This window comes from Lissotriton vulgaris, unplaced genomic scaffold, assembly GCF_964263255.1.
Source record: "Lissotriton vulgaris unplaced genomic scaffold, aLisVul1.2 SCAFFOLD_1950, whole genome shotgun sequence".
NCBI lineage: Eukaryota > Metazoa > Chordata > Amphibia > Caudata > Salamandridae > Lissotriton > Lissotriton vulgaris.
This window is the reverse complement of record NW_028246568.1, coordinates 173,740-201,576: the sequence shown is the minus strand read 5'-3', so window position 1 is coordinate 201,576 and position 27,837 is coordinate 173,740. Positions and strand designations below refer to the sequence as shown.

General features: G+C 45.5%; 1 protein-coding gene across 1 annotated transcript in view; it reads right to left on the bottom strand.

Moving 5' to 3' along the window:
* LTO1 (LTO1 maturation factor of ABCE1) overlaps positions 1–27,364 on the bottom strand; it is a 99,579-nt gene extending 72,215 nt beyond the window's left edge. Inside the window, exons 1-2 of the mRNA XM_086949458.1 lie at positions 27,229–27,364; positions 9,396–9,501 (exon numbers count right to left, since the gene is read on the bottom strand). Of these exons, the coding sequence (XP_086805584.1) occupies positions 9,396–9,501; positions 27,229–27,284 (162 nt within the window). The 5' untranslated portion in view covers positions 27,285–27,364. The remainder of the gene's footprint in view (positions 1–9,395; positions 9,502–27,228) is intronic.
* Positions 27,365–27,837: the final 473 nt, after the last annotated feature.

Here is a 27,837-nt window from a genome sequence, read left to right as displayed (position 1 = left end):
TTTGATGTCCTCATCTCCTGACCCCTGCCCCACTCTATCGGAGTTTCCTCCCTTACTGGAATCTAATTCTCTGGATCTTTTACTCAAAATCAAATCTGGCTCCCCGCTTGACCCTAGTCCGGCGAGCTTTCTAGCTAGGAATGCCTTGACCCTGAATCCCATAATCTCCCCCATTCTCAACCTTTCTCTGTCCAGCGGCACTGTTCCACCAGCCTGGAAGAAGGCTATGGTTGTTCCCCTTTTAAAAAAACCAGGCCTCGATCCAGAGATACATGCCAACTATAGGCCCATATCTCTCCTACCCACCCTGGCTAAGATCGTCGAGAAGCACGTTCATCTTGTGCTGTCTTCCTTCCTTGAAGACCATGGGTTACTCCACTCCACCCAATCTGGCTTCCGCTCCAATCTGAGTACTGAGACCGCTCTTTTGGAAGTTAGCGAAGCCATCAAGGAAGTCCTCGACGCAGGCGGAAGAGCAATGCTGGTGATGTTGGACTTGTCGGCGGCCTTCGACACCGTCCCGCATGAGGCCCTCTTGAGAAGACTTCACGAGATCGGTCTCAGAGGGACGGTGCTGAGCTGGCTGAGATCTTTCCTAGCGGGTCGCCGTCAAGTGGTCTGGGCCCCCCCGTACTCTGCTGAAGTTCCGCCCATGGATGTCGGAGTCCCGCAAGGGTCGGTGTTGAGCCCGACCCTTTTTAACATCTTCATGACTCCATTGGCGGCGCTGGCGGAGTCAATGGGTGCCCAGATCATATCATACGCTGACGACACCCAGCTACTCTTCACCTGCAAGAAGGGCACGGAGTTTGACGGGGAGAGCATCCGTGGTTGCCTTGGGGCTGTCTTCAACTGGTTTCAGCGAAGCAGCCTCAAATGCAACCCTGATAAATCTGAGGTGCTCTTCTTCGGATGTCCGGCAGAGCCGCCCTGGCAGGAATGGTGGCCAGTGAGCATGTCCCCCCCCTTCCTCCTCTTCTTCGGTTGCAAAAAACCTGGGGGTTAAAATTGATAACACCCTTGCTTTGAAAACGCAGATCACAGGCCTCACAGGTACCTGTTTTGGTCTGCTAAAAATGATTCGTAAATTCCTTCCTATGCTCCCCGCTGCCCATAGGAAGTTGACAGTACAAGCTCTGATTTGTTCCAGGCTTGACTATTCTAACATCCTCTACCTGGGCTTGCCGGATTATCTTTTGCACAAACTCCAGGTTGTGCAAAACTCTGCGGCTAGAGCCATCTTCGGCCTACCCCGGCAAGCCAGAGCCTCTGAGTTGCTAGTCTCCCTGCACTGGCTTCCGATTAAAAAACGAATCATATTCAAAGCTCTTACACTGGCCCACAAGGCACTCCATCTGGTAGGGGCTTCTTACATTAGGAAACGGCTTTCCTTTTACAAGCCCACCAGATCTCTCCGGTCGGAAAATCTTGGCTTGGCAATGGTGCCTCCCATTAAGAAAGCCAGAATTGGTGGACGTTCCTTTAAACATCTTGCCCCCAGACTATGGAACTCTCTTCCCGTTGGTCTCCGCCACATCTCCAATTTGTTTGCCTTTAGAAAGGCCCTGAAAACGTGGCTTTTTAATCAATAATACTGTTATGTCTGTTATCCTTCTTCTTTTTCAGTAATGGGTCAGAAAGCGCCGGGACACTCCTTGGAGTAGCCGTGCGCTATATAAGTCACCCATTAACATAACATAACATAACAGTGGCGCTTGGCTGGTGGTGTGTGTGGAGTGGCGCTTGGCTGGTGGTGTGCGTGGAGTGGTACTTGACTGTCTGTGCATGGAGTGGTGCTTGGCTGGCGGTGTGTGTGGAGTGGTGCTTGGCTGGTGATGTGCGTGGAGTGGCGTTTGACTGGATGGTGTGCGTGGCGTGGTACTTGGCTGGCGGTGTGTGTGGAGTGGTACTTGGCTGTCGGTGCGCGCTGAGTGGTGTTTGGCTGGCGGTGTGCATGGTCTGGTGCTTGGATGGTGGTGTGGGTGGACTGGCGCTCGGCTAGCGGTGTGCGAGTAGTTACTTTTTGTTGGTCACTACACACACTGCTAGGTGAGTGACACTCCACGCAGTCCATCATTTTGTGTTGTTGCAATGTCAGAAATGTGGGCGTGTGAAAGTGATGGGCCCTTGAATGGCGCTGTCTGCTGGTGTGAGTGTTGAAATGTGATGGGTCCGCGGCTGGCGGTGTGAATGTTTTGTATGTGTCACATGTACGAAAGGTGTATGAATGGCCTGTAAAGAGGTTGGTGCCTTGACGTGGCTTTACAGCTCACGAGCTGTGAGTCAGTGGTTCAGTTTATCATACTTTCAATTATACGCAGTGTTTTTCATTTTTTTGAAATTACTTGCGAATACAATTGTATGTACTGAATCATCACTCACCCTCTTGCCAAATCCAACCAGAATGTGTGTGTGCTTGCGGATTAGATGGCTGTGCAGTAATGTTTGTCTTTTATCTCTTTCTGAAGTAGGATGTACCTTGTCCCCGATTGTGATTGTTGTAATGTGTTGCTTTTCTTTCTGGATGGTGTCAATGGTCTGGTTTGTATCAGGTATGAAAGGCGCGTGAATGGCCTGTAAAACGGTTGGTGCCTTGTCGTGGCTTTACAGCTCACGAGTTGCGAGTCACTGGTTCGGTTTTTATGCATTTATTTATTGACAGAGCATTTCATTTTTCGAAAGTTCTTGTTAGTAAAATTTTATGTACTGAACCATCACTCGCCCTCGTGCCAAATCCAACCTGTATGTGTGTGTCTTTGAGGAATAGTTAGCCGTGCCTTGAATGTTTCTCTTTTGAGTAACTCTGTTACGGTGTACATTATAGCTATAAATAACTTACTAAATTTAGTTATTATTGTTAAACCATGGAAGTATATGGTCATGTCTTTCTGGTGAATTCTATTGATTTTTATACAGAATCTCCTGCAAACTTGAAATTGTCTGTCACAATTTCCTTGAATCACACGCTCTCAAATTGAAAACTTAATTCTCCACCGTACAATTTGAACCGTTTCCTGTTGCAGCCACTATGCCTACCCACGCAAGTGAGGTACCATTTTTATCGGGAGACCTGGGGGAACGCTGGGTGGGAGGAAATTTGTGTGAGCCCAGTGACGCCACGCTTTCCCACACAAAAAAAGTGTGAAAAACTGACTTTTTCTGCAAAAATTGAGGTATGCAAGGGATTCTGGGTAAAGGAACGTTGGAGGATCCACGCAAGCCATACCTCCTTGGAAGCCCCCGGGTGTCTACTTTCCATAAATGTGTGGGTTTGGTAGGTTTTCCTACATGGCCGTCTCGCACGGGGCCAAAAACCCAGGTAACCCCTCTTTCAAAAGCTGGTGGGATTGACATTCAATACCACCAGCTTTTGCAAGAGGGGTTACCTGGGTTTTTGGCCCCGTGCGAGACGGCCATGTAGGGAAACCTACCAAACCCACACATTTCTGAAAAGTAGACACCCGGGGGCTTCCAAGGAGGTATGGCTTGCGTGGATTCTCCAATGTTCCTTTACCCAGAATCCCTTGCAAACCTCAATTTTTGATGGAAAAATCGGTTTATACACACTTTTTTTGTGTGGGAAAGCGTGGCGTCACTGGGCTCACACAAATTTCCTCCCACCCAGCGTTCCCCCAGGTCTCCCGATAAAAATGGTACCTCACTTGCGTGGGTAGGCATAGTGGCTGCAACAGGAAAAGGTCCAAATCGTACGGTGGAGACATTACAATAACCAATAGCAAGATTACCTTCTTTTTTTGGGGGGGGGGGGACTGAGTTTTTGGACCGGGGCTCGGCGGGCATCTTTGGAAACTACCAAACCCAAACAGTTCTGAAAACTAGACACCCGGGGGAGTCCAGGGAGGTATGGCATGCGTGGGTCCCCCAATGTTTTCCTACCCAGAAATCCCTGCAAACCACAAATTTAGGTTAAAAAAACAGTTATCCATACATTTTTGCGTGGGATCGCCGTGTCGGCACAAATGTCCTACCACCCTGCGTTCCCCTTGTTCTCCCGAGTAAAATGATACCTCACTTGTGTGGGTGGGCCAAAGGCCTGTGACTAAGGCAGGGGGGCTTAATTTGTAACACTGAAATACTACTTTTTTCAACATTCGTTTTTGGCCTGTTCTGCTTTGGGGCACCCACACAAGTGAGGTATCCTTTTACTCGTGAGAACAAGGGGAGCGCTGGGTGGTAGGACATTTTTGCCGGCATGGTGATCCCACGCAAAAAAGTTTGGAAAAGTGATTATTTTACCTAATTTTAAGGTTTGCAAGGTGTTCTGGGTAGGAAAACGTTCGGGGACCCACGCATGCCATACCTCCCTGGACTCCCCGGGGGGTCTACTTTTCAGAACTGTTTGGGTTTTGTACTTTCCAAAGAATACCACCGAGCCCTGGGCCAAAAACTCAGGTGCCCCCCCCCCCCCCAAAAATCAAGGTTGTTTTGCAATTTGGTATTGTAAATTCACCACCGTACAATTTGAACCATTTCCTTTCGCAGCCACTATGCCTACCCACGCAAATGAGATACCATTTTTCTCGGGAGATCTGGGGGAACGCTGGGTGGGTGGAAATTTGTTGATCCACGCAGATTCCAGAACTTTCCACCACAGAAATGTGAGGAAAATTTGTTTTTTTTTTTCAAATTTCTCAACTTTACAAGGGATTCTGGGTAACAGAACCTGGGGGTAGGCAGTCGAGTCACCCCATCCTGAATTCCCCTGGATGTCTACTTTTCAAAAATGTATAGGTTTGCTAGGTTTCCCTAGATGCCGGCAGAGCTGGGTTCAAAAACAAAAGGTAGTCTCTTTGCCCAAAAAGTGCTCAATTTCACTGAAAAATTGAGTTGTGACCAGGTTGCGTTTTGCACTGTTTCCTGTCGCAGCCACTATGCCTACCCACGCAAGTGAGATACCATTTTTTCGGGAGACCTGGGGGAACGCTGGGTGGGTGGAAATTTGTTGATCCACGCAGATTCCGGAACTTTCCACCACAGAAATGTGAGGAAAATGCGTTTTTTGTCCAATTTCTTAGCTTTGCAAGGGATTCTGGGTAAGAGAACCTGGAGGTAGGCAGTCGAGTCACCCCATCCTGAATTCCCCTGGGTGTCTACTTTTCAAAAATATATAGGTTTGCTAGGTTTCCCTAGGTGCCGGCAGAGCTAGGGTTCAAAAACAAAAGGTAGTCTCTTTGCCCAAAAAGTGCACAATTTCACTGAAAAATTGAGTTGTGACCACGTTGCGTTTTGCACTGTTTCCTGTCGCAGCCACTATGCCTACCCACGCAAATGAGATACCATTTTTCTCGGGAGACCTGGGGGAACGCTGGGTGGTGGAAATTTGATGATCCATGCAGATTCCGGAACTTTCCACCACAGAAATGTGAGGAAAATGCGTTTTTTTTCCAATTTCTTAGCTTTGCAAGGGATTCTGGGTAAGAGAACCTGGGTGTAGGCAGTCGATTGACCCCATCCTGAATTCCCCTGGGTGTCTACTTTTCAAAAATATATAGGTTTGCTAGGTTTCCCTAGGTGCCGGCAGAGCTAGGGTTCAAAAACAAAAAGGTAGTCTCTTTGCCCAAAAAGTGCACAATTTCACTGAAAAATTGAGTTGTGACCACGTTGCGTTTTGCACTGTTTCCTGTCGCAGCCACTATGCCTACCCACGCAAATGAGATACCATTTTTCTCGGGAGACCTGGGGGAACGCTGGGTGGGTGGAAATTTGTTGATCCACGCAGATTCCGGAACTTTCCACCACAGAAATGTGAGGAAAATGCGTTTTTTTTTCCAATTTCTTAGCTTTGCAAGGAATTCTGGGTAACAAAACCTGGGGGTAGGCAGACGAGTCACCCCATCCTGAATTTCCCTGGGTGTCTACTTTTCAAAAATGTATAGGTTTGCTAGGTTTCCCTAGGTGCTGGCAGAGCTAGGACTCAAAAACAAAAGGTAGTCTCTTTGTCCAAAAAGCACAAGATTTCACTGGGAAATTGAGGTGCCACCACGTTGCGTTTTGCGCTGTTTCGTGTCGCAGCCACTATGCCTACCCACGCAAGTGAGGTACCATTTGTCTCGGGAGACCTGGGGGAACGCTGGGTGAGTAGAAATTTGTTGATCCACGCAGATTCCAAAACTTTCCACCACAGAAATGTGAGGAAAATGTGTGTTTTTTTGTCAAATTCTTAGCTTTGCAAGGTATTCTGGGTAACAAAACCTGGGGGTAGGCAGACGAGTCACCCCATCCTGAATTCCCCTGGGTGTCTACTTTTCAAAAATGTATAGGTTTGCTAGGTTTCCCTAGGTGCTGGCAGAGCTAGGGCTCAAAAACAAAAGGTAGTCTCTTTGTCCAAAGAGCGCAAGATTTCACTGGGAAATTGAGGTGCGACCATGTTGCGTTTTGCGCCGTTTCGTGTCGCAGCCACTATGCCTACCCACGCAAGTGAGGTACCATTGTTTTTGGGAGACCTGGGGGAACACTGGGTGGGTGGAAATTTGTTGATCCAAGCAGATTCCAGAACTTTCCTCCACAGAAATGTGAGGAAAATGTGTTTTTTTTGGTCAAATTCTTAGGTTTGCAAGGGATTCTGGGTAATAAGACCTGGTGGTAGGCAGTCGAGTCACCCCATCCTGAATTCCCCTGGGTGTCTACTTTTCAAAAATGTATAGGTTTGCTAGGTTTCCCTAGGTGCCGGCAGAGCTAGGGTGCAAAAACTACAGGTAGGCACTTTGCTAAAAAAGGGTCAATTTGTAACTGCAAAATTTAGGTGTCACCACGTTGCATTTTGCGCCATTTCCTGTCGCAGGCACAAGGCCGACCCACACAAGGGAGGTACCGTTTTTATCGGGAGACTTGGGGTAATTCAGATTTGTAAATCACCTGTTATTACCAATTGAGCTTTTGCGCATTTCTCCCTTTCAATGAAAGACATTGTGTAAAAAAAAAATAATTTTGAAAAATGACCAATAATTCTCATGCTAGTATGAGTATTCCCAATTTTGAAAATTAGCAATTATATACTGTTTCTGAACTCTATATTTTGTACCCAATTCAGAAATACATAGGTGTCTTTCATACAGATTTTTCCATGTATACATTTTCCAAGACAAAGTGCTCTATACCCAGTAAATGAAAAAATACCATTGCAAGTTGCTGCTCAGTTTTTGGATCTGGGTTCGTCGGGTTCTTGGTGAAACTACAAGTCCTATATATCCCCACAACTAGGAAGGTCTAACGGATGTAACGGTATATTGCTTTCCAAGAGCTGTCAAAATTAGAAAAAGTTATAGGTGAAAACGTGGAGACAAAAGGCTGTTTTTTTCAACAAATTTTCAATTATTCCAATATTTAACTGTTAGTTTCTATAAAGAAACCTTCATGGATTTAGACAAATGACCCCTTTCTGAATTCAGGATTTTGTCTACTTTTTGAAAATGTACAGCTTTCTAGGATCCATTATTGCTTTCAAACTCATTTCTACCATTAACTGGAAGGAGGTGGAAAGCTCTAAAAATAGCAAAAATAGGCTATGTCCCAGAAAAATGCCAAAACTGTGTGAAAAATGTCGGTTCTCTGACAAAGACTGTCAGTTCCTAAAAGCTGAGAAAATGGAGATTTCAGCCCCACAAACCCTTTTTTGATAACATTTTCAGGGAAAAACCCAGAGGCTTTCATTTGCAGCCCGTTTTTCCAATTTTTGTGAAAAAAACAAAACAATCACTATATTTTGGTTAATTTCTGGGACCCCTCCAAGGTAATCCACAAACCCTGGGCGCCTTTAGAATCCACATGATGTTGGAAGAAAAGGACGCAAATTTGGCGTGGATACCTTATGTGGTCAAAAAGTTACAAGGGTCTAAGCGCGCACTACCCCAAATCGCCAAAAAAGGGCTTAGCACAGGAGGGGAAAAGGCCTAGCAGCGAAGGGGTTAAATGGAAGCTACAATTGTAAACTCTTTTTGTGTCAAAGCGCTACCACACCATGCATACTCCACTTTATGCCACTCCACGACACTCCACTCCACTCAACACCACTGTACGCCACAACACTACACTCTATGCCATTTTACTCTATGACAGTTCATGTGACTTTATTCCACTCTATGCCCCTCCACTCTAAGAAAATGCATGCCACTCTACTCCACTGTACACCCCTCCACTGTATGCCGCTTCATTCTATGTCACTCTTAGTTATTCCCTCTATGCCACTTCACTCTAAGACACCCTACTCCACTCGACCACTCTACTTTGCTCCACAACTCTACTGCAATCTATGCCACTCCACTCTACAACACCCTACTCCAGTCAACAACTCTACAACACTCTAAGCCACTCCACGCCCCTCCTTTGCACAACACTTCACTCTGCACCCCTTTTTTGTCATTCCAAACTACGCCACTCAATTCCATTTCACAATACTCCACTCCATTTTACACAATTCCCTCGATGCCACTTTAATCCACTCTATGACACCCCATTTTTAACAGTCTACTACACGCCACTCTATGACACTACTCCACTACACACCACCCAGCTGTATGCCACTCGAGGACACTCTACTCCACTGTATGCCACTCTACCACACTCATGCCACTCTGCCACTTTACGCTACTGACACTGTGCATTTCCCTCCTCGTGACTCCATGACACTCTACAACACTTTACATCCCTCTATGCCACTACACAATGCTCTACTCCACAACAATCTTTGCCACTCCACAACAATCTTTGCCACTTCACAACACTCTATGCTACTCTACAACACTACTCCACTCTAGACACTTGATTCCACTGCCTACCAAACTATGCCATGGCACTAGGTCACTCCAATCCTCCACTGCACACAAATCTATACCAATCCACACCACTCTTTGCTACTCCACTCTATGACACTTTACTCCATTCTTTGCTATGCCACTGCACTCAAAGCCACTCTGCTCTACGCCACTCCGCTCTAGCCATGCTTAACAGCCACACTGGTGTACAACTTGGGTAAACCACACTGGCAAAGCCAATAGCTCTTGAATAGGTGAGACCTTTTGTTTCCATTGGGAGCAAATATGGGAAACAAGTTTATCTTCCTCCACCCTACTCCTTTCCTCGCACCATTTACTCCCTCCTTCCTGGAGGGATCCTCAAAAAACCTATTTGATTGGAAGCTTTGAGTAGATTCGACAAACTGTTTCAAATATATAAACTAAAGAAAAAAAAAATACTTTTCAATCGGAATTTCGTTTTACCCATATTCACTATTGACTACTATGTCATATTTTATGTCCAAATAAAATACTTTAATTGTAGAATAAACGTTGTGAGTATTGAGTATAATAGTTAATGGTTGATCATATTGCGAGAGGATTGTTACTAATTAAAATAAATAAATCTATGATATATTTTACCTCTGATCCAATTTTAGCGCCATTTATTGCACCATATTGATGTCCCTCAATTAAACCAGCTTGCACTCCTTCAGAATAACCTTCATCATAGCCTTCACCATGGAACCTTAAAGGAAAGAGTTAGATGGATTAAAAAATGCAGCATGGCAACAGAATGACAAATTACTTGTGCAATCTCTTCAAAATGTAACATTTTAAAGCAAACAACCGACAGCCCATCTGAATTCTTTGCCTAATCTTGTAATTCAGAGTATTGTTCCTCTGGTTTTTCACTGGTGTTTTAATATTTTATACTTTTATCTAATCTCAGTTGAGATGGTTAAACGGATTTAAAATCCTTGTTTGAAAAAAGAAAATTCGGTGAATGATCCTCACACTTCCAGTGTTATGTTATTGCCAAGATGATCATTTTTTTAAAATCTTAACACAAATACAAGATAGAAAAAAGGTTTTGTTTCTTGTTATTTTCAAAAAGAGAATAAAATATTCAAGTGCGAGTACTCATTTACTGATTAAAAATATTTTGAAGTCAGCTAGTTTCAACATTTTTTTTTAACAGAAAAACATAAATATGGATAAATATTACCAAGATTGCCAAAAGAATGCAGCAGGTATGCAAGCAACAATGTGTGACTCAACAACAAATAGTATAACGACAGGGTGCGTCAAGGCAAATAGAGAATTTCTGTCTAATTGATTAGGGGGGTGTTATTAATAACACATAAAGATCTATATTGTATTTACTTTCCTAGTAATCATAACTGCTTAGTTATCCATTATAATGTTAATCCATATTCATATAATTTATATTAGACTACTTTACAATAAACAATGTGATTTGCATGAGTAAAGATTTTGGGGGTTCCATGCAGTTGTTTCTTATCAATACTCTACAGAGTAAGCTCACCTGGGTAGTCTATCACATTCTAAATACACCTATGTTCCCGTCTGTACTGTCAGAAGGTGAGGGAATGGAAAATACATCCAGACTCGAAAAAAGAAACATTTTTCTAGACCTGCAAGTCTAGTGACTTGATTAACCAACTAGACCTAACATTAATGCACTTGACCAATAAAACTTTTTTCAAATTGTGTGATCCTAGGCAAATATTTATTTCACCAAGCAGCCCTTTGCTTCATTATCATATACAAGAGCACCTTCAAAAATAGGAGTTTAGCATGAATACTGTACAAAAACTCTTTTCTTTGATTTAATAGACTAAAGTTTATCTCCACATATATTAAAAATCTACCCATATATAGGGCACCCAAGAAAAGGGTCTCTTAGTTTACTAAGACCATTGACATCAAGGTGAGGAATGTTTCTCAATTGATATTTAAAAACTCACTTATAATAAATATATTACTAATGCTTATTAGAACATTGGTATGTTGGGAGTACCATTGAAAAAAATGGCGTACACCGGGCTTATAATGGCTGGTATAAGCCAGGAGCTCCAACATTCCAATGTTTCTTTGTTCACAGCTCTGACTATGAACAAAGGTTTCAGGTAGCCTGAGGTAATTTCAAACTCCTCGCGCTCCCTGAAGGCATTGCGTTATTCGTTAAAACATTCTGCCCTCTAGTGGCAGGATGTTCTAATAGCCTTATAGCCCTTAGTAGCAGGGCTATATCGGCAATAAAAGTCCAGCTGCTTTCTTAAAGTCCCTTACGGGCCTTTAACATTGAATCGGGCCTTTAATAGCCAGTGTAGCCCGCTATGGTGGGCTATAAGGCTATAATGTGGTAGCACACTGTAATTTACAAAGTTTCCATTGAAATGGCCACAAACTTTCCCCACTAACATGCATTTTTACCTATAAAATTATTAGTATACAAATGCTTAGAATTAAGGTTTCAGAAAATATATATCATTTGCATATCACCAAGTAAAGTAATCTGATTTGTTTTTATCCTATTAAAATCTTTGTTTCCATCTCACTTCAGTATTACAGAAAGAGCACTTTCCTAATTACTGAAAAATATTTAGACATATTTGTACAATTAATTACGAAGCTATTTAAATGTTGGGCTGCCAACAGAAGTGCCAGACAGTTCACTTTACAAAATCCTCTAACTTCGCAGTCAGAGAAATATAAGTAAATAACAGTAGCAATTTGTCAGAACACATAAGCTGACATTTGACCTCTGTCTTTGATCGCAGATGTTTCAAGGCCTGTAGATGTCTGATCTGATGTACTGAATGGATGCCGCCTTTGGGGTTTAAGACAATCTATCAGTGACCTTCAAACAAAGAAGGGGTGTGTGTGTGTGTGTGTGGGGGAAGGGGGCGGGGGAGGGTGGGTCCCGACTATTTATAGGGGGATACCGGATGGTTTGCTCCACAAATAAGATTCTTTCAGGATAGACCTGCCTAATACCCTAAATTAGTAGTTTTTCACATGTGGCCTTCTCGGGGGACCTCCCACTCTTTAGGAAACAAAATAATATAGGAAGATTAATAAAGTATACATTCACAATAAAAAGCAATATGTAAAATTGAACATTTTGAAACAGGTTAAAAATGTGAAGGAATTTGAAATATGAGGCTAAATATTACTTTTAGCTTGGTTCGTGGGCGTAGCACTAATACACCGAACAGATACTACTGTGGACGCTTGGTGGCTTGGAGAGCTCTCTGGGACACAACCTGTGAGAAATTGTGGGTTCTCGGTTGGTTTTCTTTACTCTTGGGCGTTTTCTTTTGAGACCCTCTGGTACCTCTGTTGTTTATCAGTTCTTTTGGGGATAGTACCCAGAGCTTGGTCTTTAAACCTCCCCTAGGTCCTCCCCCACCGTATTGTTTTGTTGGCATTAAATGAAGCACTGATATACACAGATAGGAAAGAGCATGCAATTGGAATAAGAAAAGACAGTGATATACCAGAATCTAGCATATCAATTCTTCTTTTCAAAATAAAACCAAGTTCTGAATTGATCCAACTTTTCTATACAAATTAAAACTTCTACTTTTGTATGTGAAATAAGCCAAATATTTAATAGTTTGTGTGGTATTTTACTTTTTTTAAATACTCTTAATTGTTTTTTGCAGGATGTAAGTACTGGGACATTGACCGTTGGGGTCTTAGTATTTACATAAACCATAACCAGCATGTCCGACAGTAACAAAGTTCCAACTACACTCCTCCTCCCATTCTGCTCGTCTGTCAGCATTAATAATTAGTGCTCCTGGTTTTATGGTACTTCTCTTTCCAACATTTCTGTCTTTATTTATCCATATTGTTTTTTTGCACATTTTTTCGGTTATTATCCATTTTTATTTTGTGTTTACTGTATAAATGAAGCGGTAATGAGTATTATTCCCATCAGTGGATCACCTACTGATGGGAGCCTCCTGGTCCAAGGTGGAGTTCCCTCTGGTCTTCGTAGCATCAGTCTTGAGGTGAGGTCTCTCTTCCACCATTTCCCATGACGCCTCAGATGTGTCAAAGATCAGGGATTTACCTCTAAAAAGCACTGAACATATATTGAATGCCAGTAGCAGCTGCTACAGGATAGGGTTGTTGGGGTGGGGGAAGGAATACAATACAAAAAAAAAGAACTTTACTTGAACAGCCAGCTGCCACCTCTCCTCCGTCCTCTTAATCTTCCTGTTCCACTGGCGGCAGTAGGAAACACACGGGCAGACAGGCTACCATGAGCCAATCACAACGCTGTAGTTCAGTGTACTGATTAGTCTGAGCGCCGTGGAACAGAGTTCTGACTAGATCAGGGTGCCTGTGCATGTTCCTGACCAGGCTGTGTAATACAGCCTGCAGGAAGATGCAAAGTTCGCATGAACTGTATGGTCGGCCCAAGAGGCTGGCCAAACAGTACATGCGCTCTTTGGGAGTGCATACCACACCTCCCCTCCCCTGGCCAGCCAGGCCCCGCCCCACTATGGACACAAGAGAGAAAAAAAAAATGATAACAATATGTAGTTATTTTATTTTCCCTTTTTAGCAGTGGGCGACAATCCACCGCATTAGCGGAAGGGTCGCTACTGTTGGACGCCAATATCCCACTGTTACTGCTTGACGCTTTGGAAGGAGAGCGGTTGTTATTGCACTCTGAGGGTGCAGTCCAGAAAAACCATAACTCATGAAGATCAGCAGTGCAGTAAGTCTCTTGATTGGGGGCCCCGCAGTATAGCATTGCGGTCAGCCTAGTTCAATATGTGGGCTATTATATGCCTCGACGGAACACCAGGTCGGGGCCATGCATTTAAGGATCTGTGGGCTTGTACCATTAGGAAAAACGAATTTTTTGATCGAATTTTACCAGACAGCACAGCTGTCTTTTTGCAAAGTCTTCTTGGAGACATTCTTATAGCTACCCTGAGAAGGCAATTGGCTCAATGCTTACCATTGGCTTTGTGGTTTGTTACTCACATTTGCTTATTTGCAGCCTTTATTTGTTTTAGGCTCTCCAGCATCTTTTTGCTGCTCCCGTGGAGAATAGACTGTTGACCTACTCTCTGACTAGCTTCTTGTATTCTACCATGAGTGCTAGAATAGGTTCTTAAATTTTGTTTATATCTGGTCACATTTACTGTGCAATCACATATAGATTTCAAATGTCATACTTATCTTCCGAGGGAGCTTGGTATTTACTTTTCTAACTTTGACTACGAAGTCAGAGGATTTATGTGATCATTTATCAGGCTACTCAGGTGGGAAAGGATAGGTATTTTACTAGCACACAACAACATTTCACTGTCTGTAAATTAACTGTGCAAATATTTCAGAAAATATGAGAACCAGGAAAGCACAAATGAAGCCAATGTTTGTAATTCTGAAGTGTGGTGTAAACACATATTTTAATACAATCAAAACAAATCAATACACTAGGTGATGCCATTCCCACACACTCATGTTAGTGCACTGTATAGTTATCAAAAAAATCGGTATCTGCAAATGTAATGGTTATTTTAATTGAAAATCTATTGTCTGTAATGGCAGTATGCTACCACACCATGGTAATGTAATGTTACTTGACATTGGGTCCCACAGTAAAGGGTGCCCAGTAAACAGCACCCACAGCGCCATCTGCTGTCCCGGAATCGACGGCTGTACCCGCCCGTCAGATTACTAGGCATCCTTGACTTTGGGGCCCGTTGTCACGTAACATTGAAGTCATAGATTGGCCATTCTTTATCGTTTAAACCCGTTTTGGAACAGGGTTGGAATTATCACTGGTTCCCCGATCCCGTTCATTTTGGATTTTTATCAGCCCTGAAGAGTCACGGGTTACTACCCGTTGACGAAACACGTGTTGGCTGGGTTCTTCTGTGGGTCTCCTCTTGAAGGAGGACCATAATCACATAAAGAACAGAAAAAAAATCAACTACTGTGTTGCCCATCTTATTTTCTTATTCCTGTTATTTTCGTTGAAACTGGTAAATTGCATGATAGATGTGCTTGTGAAAAATTAAATTGACATGTGCTCAGGACGTTGTGTTTTTACTACACTCTACTCCATCCCCCTCTAAGACACTCTACTCAAATCCCTCTACACTTTATTCTACTCTACAATACTCTACTCCACGACACTCTACCCCCACTCCTCTGTACACCAAGCCACTCTTTTACACTCTGTGCCCCGCCACTCTACTCCACTATATGCCACTTCACAACACTCTACTCTTCTCCATTCAACATTTCAATACACGCTACGACATTACACTTTACGACACACTACGCCACTTCATTGTATGCCACTCCACGACACTATGCCACACCACTTTGACACTCAGCTTCCACTCTATTCCACACCGCTATGCCCCACTGTAGGAGAGTAGGGTCTGCTATCCTATGGTCACCCCAATTTTTGCTTTTTGCTTCACTGGTTTTCGACTTACTGAGGCTGTGGGCCTGCTAATCAGACCCCCAGCCTGCTGTTCTCTCTCTAAATTTGTAATACATGTGCTATAGGTACATACCACAATTGGAAATGGACTCCTTGTCAGCCCCTGTACCATGCACTATAGGTACTCAGGGCATAGGTGCCACCAAGGCCTACCAGGGGCTGAAGCATAGCTTTTGCCACCCCTGGCTGGTTCTTAAATTGACACACCTGGCTGATCACTCAGCTGGGGCAAGTGGGTGTAATCACCCCTTGCTTAGATATAGTATACCTATATCTAAATCTATATCTGGACACATATAAACCTGTGAGTCACTCCTATGGAAGCCCTTATCAATCCTGGAGGCAGAGTGCGTGGTTTTATGTGAGATGGAGCTCTGGCATGAGCTGAGCCTGTCTGCAGCTGTCGGGAACAACTCCCTAAGCTGATCCGGGATAATGCCATACCATATACTCTTAAGCACCTTATAATCCTCGCGGTTATATAACAACTTTGGTTTGGCTTTATCAAAACATGTCGTGTAAGGTGTCATACGACTTGGAATACTACCCCCTCGCCAGTTCTGGCGACGGGGGTAGCATTCCACCCTTCTAGAGGGAGAAGACATGTTACTTTACTAAAACGCGGTTGATTTAAAATGAGCCTCAGATCCACAAAATGGATGCCTCTGCCACAGACACGGGTCTGGCCTCCTGCTGCTGACCGAAACTCAGCAAATGGTGGCCTGGACAAAGGGTTTCCTGTCGCAGGGCGGTGTCAAACCACCCCAGACAGGAGATAGTGGATTGTAGCAGGGTGGTTTCAAAGAAACCAGACACTGCCTGGGGAGCACAAGGCTGCCCCTTGCATAATCCGGCCAAACCGGTTCTGGGGCACACCAGCCCCAGTCCCAGCGCGGCCTGGATCAAAGGAAAGGGGTATAACCACCCCCTTCCTGGGTCCCACCCATAGGAGGGGACCTAGCAGGATGTCAACCCACCAGATTCGAATAAGAGTGGGAGCAGTGCCAATGCAACTCAGATCATCCTGAAGAAACATAAGAAACGAATTCTGGACCTTTCGACATCCTACTCAACGTAGAAGATTGAAGAATCTCCCTTGTGGTCAAGGAGTGACCACCCTGTGCAAACAGGTACCAACCAGCACCTCGACCCTTGCTTTGTTGCAGTTCCCGCCGGAACTCGAGCGACAGAGATCGACGAGATCAAGCTTGCCTACCTTCCGCCAGCCCGATCCACGGTCCCTGCAGAGCTGAGAACCGTGGAGGCGACCGGAAGCGTGGGGCACGCCATCTTGAAAAGGCCACGAGTCGCTGACCGTGCAGCCCACGAGTGACCCTCGAATCTGTATACCGGGGTTTGAGAAGCCCCAACCCTGAGCTACACTTGCACCAAAGCTACCCCCTCCACACTCGACGAGTGCTGCGTGGGGCCCTTCTGCTTGTATTGGCTCAGTGCGTTGGCCCGGTCACTTGCCAGCTGGCTTGTGGCCCCTGTGCCGACGAAAACTTGAATACGACTTGCTTTTCTGGTTGCTCCAGATCTGCACCAGCTCCTGTGAAAAGGAGCCCCCACTCTGACCCTCCTGGTCAGAGTGAGAAGCAATCTCCCGGTTCCGCGTGGATTGCTTTTGCCAAGTGCTGTTTGCTGCAATCTTGAAGCCGACGGTGCTGACGGCGGGAGCCTACGTGGGGCAGATCGTGACCTGCTCCTGGACGTCGCAGATGCTCCAGAGCCCACGTGACAGCGGAGAGAAGCCTCTCGACAACCATCTGATTGCGCCCGACATTGCCAGGTTCCGTCCTGGTTCCACCCTGGTCACTGCTGAGTGACCCAGACTCTGTCCCCTCTGCTTTCAGATTCATCTCGACTTCGATCCACCCTTGGATCACACCGGACACTTCTGCTTCCCATCGCCTGCAGCTTCTCCAGCTCGAAGCACCAAGAACCTGCGTGTCAAAACCCGACGCCACTTCGACCCTGTGCACCCACTTCCTGTGGGCGAGGTAACATTGCAACGCCGGTGTCCCTACACTGGGACACACCTCTAGGGTCTGTGTCTTAAGTTTTGTTCCTCTAGGTTCAGCGGAAGTATCTTTAAACTAACTTTGTGTAACTTTTACGCACCATTGACATTGTATTGGTGCAAGCCGCACTTTACGTGCTGCACCCGAATCCCGCGGGCTTCTACCGACTTCAGCATTGCTAGTCCTGACTGCTCCCAGCGATTCTCTAGGCCCTAGGCCTAACCACTGTTCGATTGGTATCTCTTATACCATTTTTTTAGTATATGGTTTGAGTGGCCACCCGCACTCATCCATAATTGTGCAACTTTGTATGTTATACTGTGCTTTTGATTTAACGCTTGTGCCCCTTTCCTCATAAAGAGTACTGGGGATTAATTTAGAAATGAACACATATATTTTTATAATATATACTTGTGTGGTGTCCTTTCATTTGGTATTACAGGATTGTATGTGGTAAAACAGCTCGCTTAACACGACCTCTTAAGTTAAGCCTTTAAGGCTGCTTAGTCCATGCTACCCCTAGGATAGCTTGTCTACAAGGTTGACTTACAACCAGACACCATAAGGGATTTTTTGGACTGATACAAGGTGGTTCCAGAATTGGAAATACCACATATCAGGCCAACTTCTCACACCCACCACTCTACAATACTCTCCTCTATGTCATTAACTTTTAGACACGCTGATGAACACATGGCTAAATCCCTTTTCTTCTTCCCCGGAAGTACAGTAATTATGTATGAAAATCTCGCCTCCCCGGTGCCCGCCACCACGGTGTGATTCCTACCAGATCCAGACGCCGTATGAAGTGTCCACAAGTGTGTGCACAAACCGGAGGACATAGAGCATCGCCGGAGGCAGAAGGCGGTGACTTTGATGGCTCGGAGGCTCCGTGTAACTGGGGAGAAAGACATAATTCCCGAGAGTTTACACCTGGCAAAAAAAGGGAAAAAAGGATATTTTCTAGCCTCAGAAGTTCTGCGGAAGAAAATGGTAGTATCAGCGCCCTGGCAGCCTTTGCCTCATCTCTTAAGCTCAACCCCAGTAAAACGGAGCTGGTGGTGACCGGTGGTTCTCTTACTCCCTGGTCTCCCAACTTCTGGTCTGTAGCTTTGGGTTCCCCTCCTTGTCCAGTGAACACAGTGAAGAGCTTGGGGGTCACTATTTCTAGTGACCTCTCAATGCGGCCTCACATTAACACCGTCACTTCGGCTTGTTTTTTCCACCTCCGCCGAATCGGGAAGATTCGCAGGTTTCTATCTCAAGAGGCCCTTATTCTTGTTATCCTTGCCCTCATCACCTCACGTCTAGATTATGCCAACTGTCTATACGTGGGGGTCCCTGTCTGCCATCTTTCCCGACTTCAACTGGTCCAGAATCAGGCAGCCAGACTAATTTTTCGGCAGCCTAAACATCAGCATGTCACCCCTTTGCTGAAAACTTTACACTGGCTCCCAGTTGCACAGCGGTGTGTTTTTAAAATGGCCTGCACCATTTTCAAATCCCTGTTTTCATGCGCTCCTGCCTTTATTTCTTCCTGTTTACTTGCCTATGTCCCTTCCCGTCACCTCAGATCCTCGGCTCACAACCTTCTGATCACCCCTAGGTTTAACCGCAAGAAACATGGAGGAGCTTGCTTCTCCTTCCTTGCTCCGGCTACCTGGAATTCCCTCCCTCTTGCCATTCGTCTGTCTACCGATTATCGTTGCTTTCGAAACCCTCTAAAAACTTACCTGTTCCGTCTGGCGCATGGCTAGCGGCCCTGCTCCTGAATGTTCTCCTCCCACCCGGTCTTGAGCGCCAAGAAACCAATTGGTGTATGTGCGCGGTACCAAATCCTTTTTAATAATAATAATAATAATAATACAGCTGCACAGCAAGTAGTGTCAGCTGCACCGTTTAGGCCACTAACAGCTGTGCAGCAAGTAGTGCCAGATGCACCGTTTAGGCCTTTTACAGCTGCGCAGCAAGTAGTACCAGCTTCAACATTTAGGCAACTTTATGTGGGGACAGTTCTGATTGAGTTAGGACTCCCGCTGCATTGGCAGCACCATTGACACTATGGACTCAGGGCATTTGAGTCCCCCTCTGAGGTGTCCAGTTAGCCAGGGAGACTGCGAGATTTGTAGGGCACCAGGCCCTTGTACGTATAGGTAGTGCTAGGAAATGTTTTTTCATGTTATTTGATTTCCGCACACTGTTCTGAGTACCACTACAGGTGGTCTTAAGATGACGAGGTGGTTGTGCATATTTAGGTTTTACTAGTCAGATTTTGCTCCACCCTATGCTCTTTGCCCCTAACGTTAGTGATCCACAGGAGCTTAGGTTCCAATAGTAGTCGGTTGTGATCATGGGCGTACAATGCGGTTGGTGCCGAATGTGGTTCTCTTAACAGTCTGGTGTTAAGTACAGTGTTCACCAATGGTCACTGGGTGTTCGTTTATATTCTGTTCTACTTCAACTATATTTGCTTTGTGAAGGTTCTGAAAGTGGTCAAGTTGGTCCTATCATATGTAAACAATTCCCTTGTAAATATTCTCTAGTGCCATGTGGCATCATGTATTCCTAGATGAAGGGCCCATGACTCCACACAGTCTTCCCCTCTCCTTCCACCTTATCGCCTTGTTCCACACCCATTTCCCCCTAAATATGTCCTTAATTCCTCTCCCTCTTGCAACGCCAACAAAGACAACTCTCCCTTCACCTCCGATTCACCAACTCCTGCTCTCAACCTCCACCTTTCCCCACTCTTGAACCCTATACCCCAACTCACCTCCTGTCCCCCCACCTCTCCCTGTCTTTCACCACCAATTCCACCCCCTCCAGTTTCCATCGAGCCACCCAACTCTCTCTGGAAAATAAGCTAGGCTCTCTTATCACCTCCATCTCCCAGCTTGTAGCTGCCATTTCACTTTTAAGCTCCAAGATTTCCACCTTTCCATGCACCTCTACTCCTTCCCAACTTCCCACGAGTAGCACCTTGCCCCCTCACCCCAATACAGCCAAGCTCAACCTGTTGTCCGCAAACTTTGTTAACACACACAAGCCCTTGAACGCCACCCTTCTTCAACCTGAATCCCCTAGTAACCCTAATATCAACACTATTCCGACAATCTACTCTGTCAGAACCAGGCATCCACCTACACCCTCCCGAGCACCCCCGCATAAGTACAATATCCCGATCACCCTTCAGAGCCCAAGTGCCCCCGTCACCAAAACAGTCTTGACAGAGCTGCGCTGTCTGCTCCACAACTGAAGATCTGCAGCAAAACACAAACTTGTATGAAGCTTATATAGCGCATGACTTACCCTGGGGCATCTCCGCGCTTGCTTAGGGAACCCGTCCTGGTATTCCCCTGTGAGATAACCCTGGCAGGGTATCCACAAGGTGAAAGCCAGGCATCCCACCGCGAGGGGCCGATGTGGAGATTAAGCAAGCTATTGCACAGAGTCGCAGAGTGTGAACCCGTGAGTCGAGAAGGCACCGGAGCGAGAATTAACGAGTCTGTGGAATTATTGAGCCCAAGACCCGCTGAGGCGGGGAATTGAACCCTGGTCCAGGGCCGAACTCAAGCTCCGGGTCTGCCGCCTCTAACCCCTGAGCCACACTTCTCAACTTGAAATCTCCGATACCCTCACCTTTCACAATATTGACATGATCTTCCTCACAGAGACCAGGTTCAACGATACCTCTCACTCTAGGTTTGATCTCCTATTACCCACAGGCTATTCTATATTTAGGAATGACAGAACTGACAATATTGGGGGAGGTGTTGCAGTCATCTTTAGAAACTCCCTTCAACTTAAGGCTTCTCCTAGCAGCTCCTTCCACACCTTTGAATGCCTTTCTCTTGAGCTACAATTGCACCACCGCTCACCCCTCAGATTCCATGTCATTTACCGCCCGCCTGGTAGTGGCCCTTCGTTTATGGAGGAACTCACTGACTTCATCAGCGACCAATACTCGCGAAGTGACAATCAGACCTTTGTGGGCGACTTCAATCTCCACTGGGGCGTACCGCATGACTCTTCTGCAAACTCGCTGGCCACCTTCCTCTCTGCAAATATTCTTATCCAACACTGCACAGAATCAACACACTCTAAGGGCTCAATCCTGGACCTTGTTATTTCTAAAACAGGCATGCTCTCTATCACTACCCCTATTCATGTAGACTAGTGCGACCACCTCCTCATCGCATTCTCTCTTCACCTACCACACTCTATAACTCTTGGCCAACCTAAGAGGGCTACCTCCTGGTTCAGTGATGCTAAAAATATTGACGTCGGTCCCCTCTGTGAATCTGCTATGTTATCACTTCCAAGGCTGGACCCGAAACTAGATATTGACGAACTCACCTCCCAATGCCTCACAGTCCTTGCAGCCAAAATCAATAACTTCGCTCCACTCAAAAACAAAAAGATAAAGCCAACTCCCTCAGCACCTTGGTTCAACAAATCCCTCCATGAAGAAAGGAAGCAGCTAAGATTCCTGGAGAAACAATGGAGGCAAGTGCCCTCCACCGATAATTTGGCCACGCTTCGTTCAGCAAGATCCAAGTACCACAAGCACATCTTCCTTGGGAAAGCATCGCACTTCAAAACCCTTCTTGACTCAACCAAAATTAGACCCAAAAAACTATTCGATCTCATCAAGATTCCTAACTGCTCTACCCCAACCTCCAAGTTGGAGGATTCTACAAAGAAAGCAGCGGATTTTGCTATATTCTTCTATGAAAAAGTGAAATCACTTGTAGATCAGGTCGCTCATCCTACCCCTCCAGAGGAGCGCAAATCCTCATCCATTTTGCCGAACTTTGACCCAATATCTGAAGATGTCCTCCTCAAGTGCATCTGCGAAACAAAGCCCTCCAACCATTCTCTGGACCCCATCCCCAGTGCCATTGCCATGGACTTCTATACCCATTCCCTTTCCTATTGGACCACTCTGGTCAACCTCTCCCTCTGTCAAGGCTCCCTTCCTGTCTCCTACAAAACTGGCTAGGTCACCCCTCTGCTTAAAAAACCCACTGCTGAAGCGAATGACAAACAACGTCCGCCCCATGACTAATCTACCCTTTCTAGCGAAAATCACAAAGATGTGTAGCGAAACAATTCTCTCGTCATATCAAGGACAGTGATCTTCTTGACAATTGTCAGTCTGGCTTCATCCAAAACAGAAGCACTGAAACAGCACTACTGTAAGTGGTTGATGACGCGCGTGGATACTCGATTGGGGTGGGGGGGGGGGGGGGGGGTCCTGTCTTCTAATTCTCCTAGACTTTTCTGTAGCCTTAGACACCGTCAATCAAAACACCCTCCAACAGAGAATGGGCATGGAGGGCACTGTGCTTAAATGATTTGCCTCCTACCTCTCAGATAGATCCCAAATGATCAAAATATCGAACAGTCTTTCAGCTCCTGTGGCAGTAGGTCAAGGTGTTCAAGGCTCTATACTTGCACCCACATTGTTCAATCTCTATTTAGAACCACTGGGAAATCTCCTACGTAAATCCGGGGTCCACTATCATCTCTATGCAGACGACACTCAAATCTACCTCAAGGTTGCCTCAACTCTCGAACTTTCCATCCTAAGCTCTACTCTCGACTCCATTCAAAACTGGATGTCAACTCATCAACTGATTCTGAATCCCTCCAAAACTGAATTCCTCCTCTTCTCCTCCTCTCCTCCTCCTCCTCTCCTCCTCACTCTCTCCTACCCCGGTTCAATCATGGATAGATCAGATGACCCTACTTAACAATAAACCCATCATTGTTGACAGCGCAAAATCCCTTGGTGTCATACTCGACAAAAAATTCAATCTAACCTCCCACATCAATTCCATTACAAAGTCTGCTCGATACCAACTGCGCCTTCTTTGGGGAACTCGTCGCTTTTTCCTGTAGCAGGACCTAAAAACCCTGGTGCAATCGCTGGTCCTCTCCAGACTGGACTACTGCAATTCTCTTCTTACTGGCCTCCCCAAATCTCACTTGTCTCCCCTTAAATTTGTTCTCCATTCAGCAGCTCGTTTTATTTATGGAGCCAAAAGAAGCGACCACATCAAACCGCTGCTATCCACCCTCCGCTGGCTTCCCATCGAGGCTAGAGCGATCTACAAGACTGCCTGTATCACCCACAAAGCTTTGCACTCCTCCTCTCCTCGCTACCTGGCGAATAAACTGAAACTCTCTGGAGGCTCTAGACCAGAGGTCTTCAAACTTTTGGATGCCGAGACCCCCCTGTCAACATTTACAGGCGTAAGGACCCTCTCCTGACAAACATTTCTAAACCTCAGGCAGGGCTACTGGAATTATGAGGCAGGTGAGTACCAAATTATGAGACCGGCTTGAATAAAATTGCGCGAGTAGAAAATGTAAATAATGTTCTGTGATGCTGCGCATTTTGGGATAGCATTGCTTTATTATTTTGAAATGTTTTAAACACAGTAACACTGAGGAAAGATTTCACCCCATCAGTGCCAGTTTATAACCAAAATACAGCAATTAATATCAGAAAGATGTCTAGTCAACCTTTATGAAGGGCCTCCAACTCCGCAGAAATACACGCTGCCACATTAGAAGCTCACCTGGCCATGGCCGGGAGCAGCAAGTGTCTCTTCAAACCCTGGCGGTCTTGCGCAGAGTTAAACAGTTTACCCATGCCCCTTTCCTCTCACCCCTTCCTTCCATACCTCTCTTCTCTCCTCTCCCAACTCCGGATCCCTCTGTCACATTGCAGGTAGATGGTTATTAGCCCTAGGACACCTTTTGGTAAAAGTAGTGCACTACAAATGTAAATAATAATAGGCAGTAGCAGGGTATCCACTAGACCCGAACTTCGGCGGGGTTTAACACTCCCAGCCAGGGCTGGCCCTAGCACTAGTTGCACACGGTGAAACAGTCTTTCCACCTTCTCCATGAATTCCCTCACTACCATTCACCAACAATACACCTAATCTCTCTATAGCACCTGTCTGACAAAATACTCATTGTTTACTCACACTCACTTCTGTGATGTGAATGGTACATCTTCTGTGTACCAGGTACTTTAACCTTCTGCACTGTGTAGGTGACAAGAGTGCCCATGTGACTACACGGAGAGCAATGCAACATTGTGAGAGTAGGGTAAAAGGAGTGACTACAGGTTCAGTGAGGTGACCATATGAATTTGGGTTCGACTGTAAGTGCAGAGTGGGACAAATTAGTGCATGGTTAATGATGGCATGGTTTGAGTGAGCTACAGATTGAGCAGTGGGGGGGGGTGAAGGTGAGTGAAGTGTCACATGAGTGCAGGATGAGAAGTGTGCTCGTGTGACTGCAGGGTGAGGTACAGAGTGAACAATCCAAGCACATTTTTAGTGCAGAGTGATCACTGTAAGAGCAGGGTGAGCGGGTGAATGTTGTGAGTGCATGGTGATCAGTGTGAGTGCATTGTGATCACTGTGAGTGCATTATGATCACTGAGTGCAGGGTGAGCGGGTGAATGTTGTGAGTGCATGGTGAACAGTGTGAGTGCATTGTGATCACTGTGAGAGCATTATGATCACTGAGTGCAGGGTGAGCGGGTGAATGTTGTGAGTGCATGGTGATCAGTGTGAGTGCATAGTGATCACTGTGAGTGCAGGGTGAGTGGGTGAATGTGAGTGCATGGTGATCAGTATGAGTGCATTGTGATCAGTGTGAATGCATTGCGATCAGTGTGAATGCACTGTGATCAGTGTGAGTGCAGAGTGAGCGGGTAAATGTTGTGAGTGCATTGTGATCACTGTGAGTGCATTGTGATCACCGTGAGTGCAGGGTGAGCGGGTGATTGGTGTGAGTGGGTGATTGGTGTGAGTGCACGGCGATCAGTGTGAGTGCACGGCGATCAGTGTGAGTGCACGGCGATCAGTGTGAGTGCACGGCGATCAGTGTGAGTGCACGGCGATCAGTGTGAGTGCACGGCGATCAGTGTGAGTGCACGGCGATCAGTGTGAGTGCACGGCGATCAGTGTGAGTGCACGGCGATCAGTGTGAGTGCACGGCGATCAGTGTGAGTGCACGGCGATCAGTGTGAGTGCATGGCGATCAGTGTGAGTGCATTGTGATCGCTATGAGTGCATGCTGATCAGTGCGAGTGCATTGTGATCGCTGTGAGTGCAGGGTGAGCGTGAAAGTGAAGGCGAGAATGAGAAGTGAGTTGTCTGAAAGCAGGGTGCATTCCCAGAAACTTGAAGTGTAGGGTTTCAAATATAAGTTAAACTAATGCTATAATGGCATTAATCAGGGATTGAGGGTGGAGGAAATAAATAATGTGCTGATCCTGCAACATACTTCCAGTCTTATGATTAGGGTTACAGCTCATTATTTTGATGGCACAGAAATAAGTAGTCACCTAAAGCTGTATTTTTAGCACTTATCTGTGAATACTTAGAACAGAAAATATAAATAGAAAGCACTTTTCATTGTGTCACTTTTAATTGTGTTCTAGGGCTGCCTCAATGATCCATGACTGAAAATTAAAAAGAACAATGACAGAAAAGTCACATAACTAATTAATACATACTTTTTTATTTATAACTATTTAGTGTCAAGAGTAGGCATTTTACTTTTGGCAACCCAACTTTATATTCCTTTTCATTAAATGCATTCTCACACTACAGCAAAAATACAAATGTAAGGAATAGGCAGAGTGGGGGCCCAGGGGGTACTGGAACCATAAAAAACATTAAGCCTCTGTAACCAGTTTACAAAGGCATGTAAATATGCTAATGGTCTTTAAAGACCTGTGAAAAACTCGGGCGTGCCGGAGATAAGATTCCAGACACTGCCCAGCCGAGCCCCCAGCAGCTCGAGTTTCATTGCAGCAGCCCGGGCTGAGACACAGGACGGGGGAAGCGGAGGGCTGAAGCCCTGGAGGCTAGGGCAGGCGTGTGACTGAATGCGCGACCCCCTTCACACCACTCCACGGCCCCCCTGGGGGTCGCGCCCCACAGTTTGAAGACCCCTGCTCTAGACCATCACGTAATGAGGAAAATCTACTGCTCGAACCTCCCACTTTCAAGAAGGAAAGATCGATGGCCCAATCCTTTTCAGGCAACGCGGTGAGAATCTGGAACTCACTACCGCCTCAGCTCCAGACCACCACCTCCTCCCAGGTCTTCATAACGGACTTCAAAGTTCTCCTCCTCCAAAGACACCTCCAAAAGTAAGTCATACCCTCTCTACTATCTGAAGGAAGACCTCCCATTACTGAAAACTCTATTCTCCATGACTCTGGAAGTGCCTTCCCAATGTGTTCTTGTGGTTGAAGTGTTTGCCATTTAATGCAGTATTATCCTTGTACCTGTGTTTGGTACTCTTTTGTAACATGCACACACCACTTTTCTCTTGTAACACACTGTTTGCTACCTCTCACATTTTGTTTGCTTTTGATACTTGCACAAGTGCCACCATTGCCTACGAAACGTTTGTTCTTCTGCCTGAGTGTCTAGCATATATTGCAGTATATTACCTCTAATTGTACTTTATTTTCTCTTTTAAACTGCACACTTGTCACTCTTTCCTCCTGTAATGCACTGTTTGCTACCTCATGTATTTTGTTTGCTCAAAGTTGTCACTTTTACCTCTTGTAACTTAACGTCTGCTTTTGTAATTTATTCACTTGTAATTTTCTGTTCCTTTTATGAAGGGCTCTGACGCCTTCGGGTAAAGTCTGCGCTATATAAAAACGCATAAATAAATTGGCTAAGCCAACACCTCTGGTATAGGCGAAACCTATAACCTATTCACTATTCTAATGCTGGTTTTGCCAGGAATGAGAATAGCGAGCACGCTTCTCTACTCTGACAATGGAAGCTGATGCATAGAACAGCATACAGTGCATACCATCCAGAAGACTGACAGCAACACAATCATTTTCGCCTGTGCCATACAGCGCATCCGCCAAAGGAGCTCTCACCTCTCCTCAGCCATCACAATCGAGTCGAACATGTCATCCTCCCGGGCGGCCGCCATAGCCCCGGCAGAAGGTTCATACAGACCGCGAGCTCTCTGGGACAGCCTCAGCTACTCTGCTTATACACACCTGGGCCTGGGCCAGCCACTCGCCGGGCTTACTTCCGGTAACGAGGACAGCCATGTTGGAGAGACTCCGTATTTTTTTTTTTTTAATAAATAGGTGGCTAGTCAGAAATAAGTAATGATAATTTATATGTTTAGCAAAAATTTGCAATAATTTTCTATATACGTATTTAACCTTATAGAGTTCAATTTGCAATTGGTTTGAAAATCACTGTCTAATAATAATTACGATACTTTCAAATGTGAGGAATTATATTTTTTGTAAAATCATTATCATGCTTCAACTTGCATTTTAAGAAGAGGAACCTTGTGGTTTTAGTAAGGGGCTGCATAGATGTTGTAATACTATGAACCATTTACATTATGGCGCCGGCGCTTACGAGCGAATAGCAGTACATTTACTATCGAAAGACGTCACTGTAATCTGTTTGGAAACGTGCAGGATGATTTTTCTGTAGGTTCTATAATGGCCACTTGAGGGCACTAT